At 46.1% G+C, this 10,411-nt stretch overlaps 1 protein-coding gene across 1 annotated transcript; it reads right to left on the reverse strand.

Moving 5' to 3' along the window:
* Positions 1 to 2,448: 2,448 nt before the first annotated feature.
* Positions 2,449 to 9,897, reverse strand: LOC142188732 (N-acetyltransferase 8-like). Its single transcript, XM_075261973.1, has 2 exons — positions 9,851 to 9,897; positions 2,449 to 3,496 (listed from the first exon to the last, which is right to left on the reverse strand). Exon 2 carries the CDS (start codon positions 3,485 to 3,487, stop codon positions 2,816 to 2,818), a length of 672 nt encoding a protein of 223 aa, XP_075118074.1. The 5' UTR covers positions 3,488 to 3,496; positions 9,851 to 9,897; the 3' UTR covers positions 2,449 to 2,815.
* Positions 9,898 to 10,411: the final 514 nt, after the last annotated feature.

A 10,411-nucleotide genomic window follows, 5' to 3' on the forward strand; every position in this document is an offset into this window, starting at 1 on the left:
TCTGTTGGGGCTGGTCAGTGAGATCTTCTGTGCCTGTGTGTATGACAATGTGTTTCGGGGTAGTGAAGAAAGGCTTGCAAATGACGGTATTGGCTTTTTCAATGGTTGGGCTGTGGATTTTCTTGACTCTTTGCCATGGGAAGAGCTTTCTTGTATTAATGTACTTGCCATTGGAGTCTATGATCAGGACTATATCTGGGTTTGAGGTTTTCGTTGTTTGGGTTCTCTCTGGCTCTATGTCTGGGGTGATGGGCAGTTCTGGGCTTTCTTGTGATGTGTGAGGCATTTCTGGCTTATTGATACCTTGACAGTGTACAGAGACAGTGCACTTAGCATTACAGTCAATGTCCTCTGTTGGCTCCATTGCTTCTTTCACACCTTCTGGGATGACTGACGCCCTGCTGTGCTGGGATCTTGTTCTTGGCTGTGTCTTATAGTCAGCTATGGAGCTCATACTACGTTAATCTAAGAATTCCATATTGTAATCTCCCAGTTTCCCAAATTCTGAGGGTGTCCCCGATTTCCTTATTTCTGAGGGATGATCTACTTGGTTGGGATTAGCCAGGTGGTGGCCCTACCTTCTGTGATGTGGGATCCTGGGGTCAGATGTGATGTTCCTGTTGCATTCAGCCAGTCTGAGGTCTGTAGGAATCTTCTCTTGTATTTTAAAATCCTTTTTTTGTTCTTATTTCATTTTTCTCTTGGGATGTTTTTAGTCTCCCTTAGTTCTGTCTTCCATGGAGTCGATATTTCCTGGTTTTCGTCTTGCAGGTAGCTCAATTACAAGGTTTACTTTGAAGGGAGTCAGGAGCTCATGCTGGGAGAGCTGCTTACTCTCCAACAGCTGGACTCAATATAATATGAGGAGGAGACTAAGGAGACGTTATACTATGAAGAGGCCACTAAGAGAACGATATACCATGAAGAGGCCACTAAGGGAGACGTTATACTATGAAGAGGCCACTAACAGGACGTTATACCATGAAGAGGCCACTAAGGGAGACGTTATACTATGAAGAGGCCACTAACAGGACGTTATACCATGAAGAGGCCACTAAGGGAGACGTTATACCATGAAGAGGCCACTAAAGAGACCTTGTACTATGTGAAGGCCACTAAGGAGACGTTATAATATGTGGACACAACTAAGGGGATGTTATACTATGTGGAGGCCACTAAGAGAACGATATACCATGAAGAGGCCACTAAGGGAGACGTTATACTATGAAGAGGCCACTAACAGGACGTTATACCATGAAGAGGCCACCAAGGGAGACGTTATAGTATGAAGAGGCCACTAAGAGGACGTTATACTATGAAGAGGCCACTAAGGAGATGTTATACTATGAAGAGGCCACTAAGGGGACATTATACTATGAAGAGGTCACTAAGGGGACATTATACTATGAAGAGGTCACTAAGGGGACGTTATACTATAAAGAGGCCACTAAGGGGACCTTATAGTATGAAGAGGCCACTAAGGGGACGTTATACTATGAAGAGGCCACTAAGGGGACCTTATAGTATGAAGAGGCCACTAAGGGGACCTTATAGTATGAAGAGGCCACTAAGGGGACGTTATACTATGAAGAGGCAACTAAGGGGACCTTATACTATGAAGAGGCAACTAAGGGGACGTTATAATATGTGGAGACCACAAAGGGGATGTTATACTATTTGGAGGCCACTAAGGAGACGTTATACTATGAAGAGGCCACTAAGGGGACGTTATACTATGTGGAGGCCACTAAGGGGACGTTATACTATGAAGAGGCCATTAAGGGGACATTATACTGTATGGAGGCCACTAAGGGGACATTATACTATGTGGAGGCCACTAAGGGGACCTTATACTATGTGAAGGCCACTAAGGAGACGTTATACTATGTGGAGGCCACTAAGGGGATGTTATACTATGAAGAGGCCACTAGGAGGACGTTATACTATGAAGAGGCCACTAGGAGAACGTTATACTATGAAGAGGCCACTAGGAGGACGTTGTACTATGAAGAGGCCACTAGAAGGACGTTATACTATGAAGAGGCCACTAAGGGAGAAGTTATACTATGAAGAGGCCACTAAGGGAGACGTTATACCATGAAGAGGCCACTAAGGGAGACGTTATACTATGAAGAGGCCACTAGGAGGACGTTGTACTATGAAAAGGCCACTAGAAGGACGTTATACTATGAAGAGGCCACTAAGGGAGAAGTTATACTATGAAGAGGCCACTAAGGGAGACGTTATACCATGAAGAGGCCACTAAGGGAGAAGTTATACTATATACTATACTATACAAATTATACTATGAAGAGTCAATCAGCTACTGCAGAAAGACAAGGATTCAAGTTCAATAATATAAAACTTCCACGACCTGACAACTGCAATTATTTTTTGTAATGAACATTATAGAGCCATAGACTGCAAGGAAACCCATCAGGTGATATTTTATTCATTTTTGAGACATGGTCTGAGGTGACGAAGACACGTGTAGATGCAGATGTTCCTCTTCCACGTGTAGGTGCAGATGTTCCTCCGCCACGTGTAGGTGCAGATGTTCCTCCTCCTCCATGTGCAGGTGCAGATGTTCCTCCTCCACGTGTAGGTGCAGATGTTCCTCCTCCTCCACGCATAGGTGCAGATGTTCCTCCTCCTCCATGTGTAGGTGCAGATGTTCCTCCTCCTCCATGTGCAGGTGCAGATGTTCCTCCTCCTCCACGCATAGGTGCAGATGTTCCTCCGCCACGTGTAGGTGCAGATGTTCCTCCTCCTCCATGTGTAGGTGCAGATGTTCCTCCTCCATGTGTGGTCACCATTACAATGCTGGAATGTCATATTTATAGACCAGAATCTGAAAGTCCAAGAATTTACCCAGGAAGCCTAGCGGGTAATAGATGTGTGTCCGCCTGAAGCCGAGCTTCTCGTACATCGTCCAGGCCTCTATCTGTGATAAGGTGGTGGACAGGACCACGGCCTCGCAGCCTCTCCTCCGGGCAAAGTCAATGACGGTCCTGCACAACACTTTTGCGATCCCTTTGCCTCGGTGCTTTGGGGCCACGGAGAGTCTTCTTAGTTCCAGATGTTTTTCTCCTCCAGGTTGAGTAGATGGTAGAGCAGCGACCGTCCCCATGACCTCCCCTCCTGTAGACTCTGCCACCCAGAAGCAGTAACCGTCCCGCTGCAGGTAATACTTCCTGATGTCCAACATGTCATCGACAAGAGCATGATCTACGTATGATGTGAACATGTAACGACAACAAAACCATACAGCGACTACAGCCGTGGTCACCGCAAGAGCGGACAGAGGGACCGACACAAGGTTCAGTGCAGGAAGGGTTAATGTGGCCAGTGCTGGGAGCCAGAAGTATGGCCGCCGTGTTACGTGGTAGAAGGATTTGTTTGTGTGCTCTTTAATTCCACGAGCGAACAGATCCCTGGCCACACGGTAGTCAGAGTCCTGGTAGAGGCGGATAAAGTAGTCAGACATGTCAGCGCTCTGCAAGAAAGGGCAAAAGGTAATGAACCAAGATGGCTTCTTAAAGGGATGGTTCAGTCCTGTGTAAAGAAAGCTTCACCTTTGTATAGTGATTTTTTTGATTTTTGATTTTGACAAGTTCTAAGACTTCACCTCTCATTTTTTTCAAAATCTCTTCTTGGTGTGATTGGATGGAAGGATTTATTATATTTCCATCCTGACCTAATACGTCTCAGAGCCGACAGTCAGATTTGTGCCACTGTTTAGAGTAGTTTTATGGGACACACAGTATGATTTGGGGTATGAAGACTACTGAGCCCCCTTAATAGACTGCAGACCTGTATATACCGTATATGTGCGCCCGTACAGATTACACAGGAATGTGAGGGATTAGCATTCCACCTACTAGCCATCGCCCGACCCTCAGCACCGCGGTGCCCCTGCTGTGCCCATTATACCATGCTAGATTGCTTGGCGTTCCGGACTTCTAAGATTCAATGTCTGGTTGTCAGACTGGTTGTCAGAGAGCGCTCCCTCCTCAGCCCTGAGCCTTCTATATAGATGACCTGTTATTAAATAGCCCAATGACATTCATCATCTGATCGGCGCAGTCACCCTGAGAATTCTGGTGCTTGGCCTATCTAATTCTGTTCGGCCATTCCTCAGATCCTGGTCCTGTGCAAGCAAAACATACCCTGGGAGTTGTAGTCCTATACACACCGTACCCTGAGAGTTGTAGTCCTATACACACCGTACCCTGAGAGTTGTAGTCCTATACACACAGTACCCTGAGAGTTGTAGTCCTATACACACAGTACCCTGAGAGTTGTAGTCCTATACACACAGTACCCTGAGAGTTGTAGTCCTATACACACCGTACCCTGAGAGTTGTAGTCCTATACACACCGTACCCTGAGAGTTGTAGTCCTATACACACCGTACCCTGAGAGTTGTAGTCCTATACACACCGTACCCTGAGAGTTGTAGTCCTATACACACAGTACCCTGAGAGTTGTAGTCCTATACACACAGTACCCTGAGAGTTGTAGTCCTATACACAGTACCCTGAGAGTTGTAGTCCTATACACACCGTACCCTGAGAGTTGTAGTCCTATACACAGTACCCTGAGAGTTGTAGTCCTATACACACCGTACCCTGAGAGTTGTAGTCCTATACACACCGTACCCTGAGAGTTGTAGTCCTATACACACAGTACCCTGAGAGTTGTAGTCCTATACACACAGTACCCTGAGAGTTGTAGTCCTATACACACAGTACCCTGAGAGTTGTAGTCCTATACACACAGTACCCTGAGAGTTGTAGTCCTATACACACAGTACCCTGAGAGTTGTAGTCCTATACACACAATACCCTGAGAGTTGTAGTCCTATATACACAGTAACCTGAGAGTTGTAGTCCTATACACAGTACCCTGAGAGTTGTAGTCCTATACACACAGTACCCTGAGAGTTGTAGTCCTATATACACAGTAACCTGAGAGTTGTAGTCCCATACACAGTACCCTGAGAGTTGTAGTCCTATATACACAGTACCCTGAGAGTTGTAGTCCTATACACACAGTAACCTGAGAGTTGTAGTCCTATACACAGTACCCTGAGAGTTGTAGTCCTATACACACAGTACCCTGAGAGTTGTAGTCCTATACACACAGTACCCTGAGAGTTGTAGTCCTATACACACAGTACCCTGAGAGTTGTAGTCCTATACACAGTACCCTGAGAGTTGTAGTCCTATACACACCGTACCCTGAGAGTTGTAGTCCTATACACAGTACCCTGAGAGTTGTAGTCCTATACACAGTACCCTGAGAGTTGTAGTCCTATACACACAGTACCCTGAGAGTTGTAGTCCCATACACAGTACCCTGAGAGTTGTAGTCCTATACACACAGTACCCTGAGAGTTGTAGTCCTATACACAGTACCCTGAGAGTTGTAGTCCTATACACACCGTACCCTGAGAGTTGTAGTCCTATACACACCGTACCCTGAGAGTTGTAGTCCTATACACACAGTACCCTGAGAGTTGTAGTCCTATACACAGTACCCTGAGAGTTGTAGTCCTATACACACAGTACCCTGAGAGTTGTAGTCCTATACACACAGTACCCTGAGAGTTGTAGTCCTATACACACAGTACCCTGAGAGTTGTAGTCCTATACACACAGTACCCTGAGAGTTGTAGTCCTATACACACAATACCCTGAGAGTTGTAGTCCTATACACACAGTACCCTGAGAGTTGTAGTCCTATACACACAATACCCTGAGAGTTGTAGTCCTATATACACAGTAACCTGAGAGTTGTAGTCCTATACACAGTACCCTGAGAGTTGTAGTCCTATACACACAGTACCCTGAGAGTTGTAGTCCTATATACACAGTAACCTGAGAGTTGTAGTCCTATATACACAGTAACCTGAGAGTTGTAGTCCCATACACAGTACCCTGAGAGTTGTAGTCCTATATACACAGTACCCTGAGAGTTGTAGTCCTATACACACAGTAACCTGAGAGTTGTAGTCCTATATACACAGTACCCTGAGAGTTGTAGTCCTATACACACAGTACCCTGAGAGTTGTAGTCCTATACACACAGTACCCTGAGAGTTGTAGTCCTATACACACAGTACCCTGAGAGTTGTAGTCCTATACACACAGTACCCTGAGAGTTGTAGTCCTATACACAGTACCCTGAGAGTTGTAGTCCTATACACAGTAACCTTAGAGTTGTAGTCCTACAAACAGTACCCTGAGAGTTGTAGTCCTATACACACAGTACCCTGAGAGTTGTAGTCCTATACACACCGTACCCTGAGAGTTGTAGTCCTATACACAGTACGTACCCTGAGAGTTGTAGTCCTATACACACAGTACCCTGAGAGTTGTAGTCCTATACACAGTACCCTGAGAGTTGTAGTCCTATACACAGTACGTACCCTGAGAGTTGTAGTCCTATACACACTGTACCCTGAGAGTTGTAGTCCTATACACACAGTACCCTGAGAGTTGTAGTCCTATATACACTGTACCCTGAGAGTTGTAGTCCTATATACACAGTAACCTGAGAGTTGTAGTCCTATATACACAGTAACCTGAGAGTTGTAGTCCTATACACACCGTACCCTGAGAGTTGTAGTCCTATACACACAGTACCCTGAGAGTTGTAGTCCTATACACAGTACGTACCCTGAGAGTTGTAGTCCTATACACACAGTACCCTGAGAGTTGTAGTCCTATACACACAGTACCCTGAGAGTTGTAGTCCTATACACAGTACCCTGAGAGTTGTAGTCCTATACACAGTACCCTGAGAGTTGTAGTCCTATACACACAGTACCCTGAGAGTTGTAGTCCTATACACACAGTACCCTGAGAGTTGTAGTCCCATACACAGTACCCTGAGAGTTGTAGTCCTATACACACAGTACCCTGAGAGTTGTAGTCCTATATACACTGTACCCTGAGAGTTGTAGTCCTATATACACAGTAACCTGAGAGTTGTAGTCCTATATACACAGTACCCTGAGAGTTGTAGTCCTATATACACAGTAACCTGAGAGTTGTAGTCCTATATACACAGTAACCTGAGAGTTGTAGTCCTATATACACAGTACCCTGAGAGTTGTAGTCCTATACACACAGTACCCTGAGAGTTGTAGTCCTATATACACAGTAACCTGAGAGTTGTAGTCCTATATACACAGTAACCTGAGAGTTGTAGTCCTATATACACAGTAACCTGAGAGTTGTAGTCCTATATACACAGTACCCTGAGAGTTGTAGTCCTATACACACAGTACCCTGAGAGTAGTAGTCCTATATACACAGTACCCTGAGAGTTGTAGTCCTATACACACAGTAACCTGAGAGTTGTAGTCCTATATACACAGTACCCTGAGAGTTGTAGTCCCATACACAGTACCCTGAGAGTTGTAGTCCTATACACAGTACCCTGAGAGTTGTAGTCCTATACACACAGTACCCTGAGAGTTGTAGTTTTATACACACCGTACCCTGAGAGTTGTAGTCCTATACACACAGTACCCTGAGAGTTGTAGTCCTATACACACAGTACCCTGAGAGTTGTAGTCCCATACACAGTACCCTGAGAGTTGTAGTCCTATACACACAGTACCCTGAGAGTTGTAGTCCTATACACAGTACGTACCCTGAGAGTTGTAGTCCTATACACAGTACCCTGAGAGTTGTAGTCCTATACACACAGTACCCTGAGAGTTGTAGTCCTATACACACAGTACCCTGAGAGTTGTAGTCCTATACACACAGTACCCTGAGAGTTGTAGTCCTATACACACAGTACCCTGAGAGTTGTAGTCCTATACACAGTACCCTGAGAGTTGTAGTCCTATACACACAGTACCCTGAGAGTTGTAGTCCTATACACAGTAACCTGAGAGTTGTAGTCCTATACACACAGTACCCTGAGAGTTGTAGTCCCATACACAGTACCCTGAGAGTTGTAGTCCTATACACAGTACCCTGAGAGTTGTAGTCCTATACACACAGTACCCTGAGAGTTGTAGTCCTATACACAGTACGTACCCTGAGAGTTGTAGTCCTATACACACTGTACCCTGAGAGTTGTAGTCCTATACACACAGTACCCTGAGAGTTGTAGTCCTATATACACAGTAACCTGAGAGTTGTAGTCCTATACACACCGTACCCTGAGAGTTGTAGTCCTATACACACAGTACCCTGAGAGTTGTAGTCCTATACACACCGTACCCTGAGAGTTGTAGTCCTATACACACAGTACCCTGAGAGTTGTAGTCCTATACACACAGTACCCTGAGAGTTGTAGTCCTATACACAGTACGTACCCTGAGAGTTGTAGTCCTATACACACTGTACCCTGAGAGTTGTAGTCCTATACACAGTACGTACCCTGAGAGTTGTAGTCCTACACACAGTACCCTGAGAGTTGTAGTCCTATACACACAGTACCCTGAGAGTTGTAGTCCTATACACAGTACGTACCCTGAGAGTTGTAGTCCTACACACACAGTACCCTGAGAGTTGTAGTCCTATACACACAGTACCCTGAGAGTTGTAGTCCTATACACATAGTACCCTGAGAGTTGTAGTCCTATACACAGTACGTACCCTGAGAGTTGTAGTCCTATACACACCGTACCCTGAGAGTTGTAGTCCTATACACAGTACCCTGAGAGTTGTAGTCCTATACACAGTACGTACCCTGAGAGTTGTAGTCCTATACACACAGTACCCTGAGAGTTGTAGTCCTATACACAGTACCCTGAGAGTTGTAGTCCTATACACAGTACGTACCCTGAGAGTTGTAGTCCTATACACACCGTACCCTGAGAGTTGTAGTCCTATATACACAGTAACCTGAGAGTTGTAGTCCTATACACACCGTACCCTGAGAGTTGTAGTCCTATACACACCGTACCCTGAGAGTTGTAGTCCTATATACACAGTAACCTGAGAGTTGTAGTCCTATAGACAGTACCCTGAGAGTTGTAGTCCTATACACAGTACGTACCCTGAGAGTTGTAGTCCTACACACAGTAACCTGAGAGTTGTAGTCCTATATACACAGTAACCTGAGAGTTGTAGTCCTATAGACAGTACCCTGAGAGTTGTAGTCCTATACACAGTACGTACCCTGAGAGTTGTAGTCCTAAATACACCGTACCCTGAGAGTTGTAGTCCTATACACACAGTACCCTGAGAGTTGTAGTCCTATACACACAGTACCCTGAGAGTTGTAGTCCTATACACACAGTACCCTGAGAGTTGTAGTCCCATACACACAGTACCCTGAGAGTTGTAGTCCCATACACAGTACCTGGGACTTGTAGTCCTGCAGCCCGCTCCTCTCCTCACCGCTGGGTCTGGGGTCTCCACCACATGAGATCAGTCAGCAGCGGGATCGGCAGATGACCACACCCACATATTAACCCTGCAGTGACCAAAGTCCTGACCACCTGTGGTTATAATCATTAACCCCTTCACCACTAGATTATCCAATAACCATTTATGGCCACAGGTCACAGATGTGACGTCTGCGAGATCTCAGTGTATAGTGAGGTGACCTGAGACCCGACCCCAGTGGTGTAACTACCGGGGTAACAGCAGCCACAGGGCCCGGGACATGAGGGGCATCAGGGGCCACAGTCACCACAGTTACCGGCTGGAGTAACGGGCCCTATTTACTTACCGATCCTGGCAGGGGCCCGAATCTGTAAGTGACACCGTGGGCCCCACAAATACTATCATTATACTCAGGGGTCTTCTCAGACCTCCATATATAATCATCAGAGGTCCAAGGGAGGTGAGGGAACATAAACAACACTGTCACTCACCTCTCCACACTCCAGGCAGGTTCGGGTCTAGTTCTGGACGGTCCCTGATGTCACATGACCTGACGTCCCGAGTCATCTGATGTCCCGGACGTCATTGAAGAAGGCCGACACCACCGAGGACTGCAGCAGAGTCGGGGATAGGTAAGTGACAGTGATTTTTTATGTTTGTATCCCCTCTCCATCTCCGATTATTATACTCTGAGGTCTAAAAAGCCCCTGGAATATAATAATTGTTCATGGGTGTCCACAATGGGACATAATACTGTGTGCAGGGGCCACTATGGGACATAATACTGTGTGCAGGGGCCACTATGGGACATAATACTGTGTGCAGGGGCCACTATGGGACATAATACTGTGTGCAGGGGCCACTATGGGACATAATACTGTGTGCAGGGGCCACTATGGGGCATAATACTGTGTGCAGGGACCACTATGGGGCATAATACTGTGTGCAGGGGCCACTATGGGACATAATACTGTGTGCAGGGGCCACTATGGGGGATAATACTGTGTGCAGGGGCCACTATGGGACATAATACTGTGTGCAGGGGCCACTAT

This window comes from Leptodactylus fuscus, chromosome 1 (genome assembly GCF_031893055.1).
Source record: "Leptodactylus fuscus isolate aLepFus1 chromosome 1, aLepFus1.hap2, whole genome shotgun sequence".
Lineage (NCBI taxonomy): Eukaryota > Metazoa > Chordata > Amphibia > Anura > Leptodactylidae > Leptodactylus > Leptodactylus fuscus.

Bases quoted from the DNA above. Each gene is read 5' to 3' on its own strand.
- LOC142188732 (XM_075261973.1), bottom strand. From the start codon at position 3,487: ATGTCTGACTACTTTATCCGCCTCTACCAGGACTCTGACTACCGTGTG.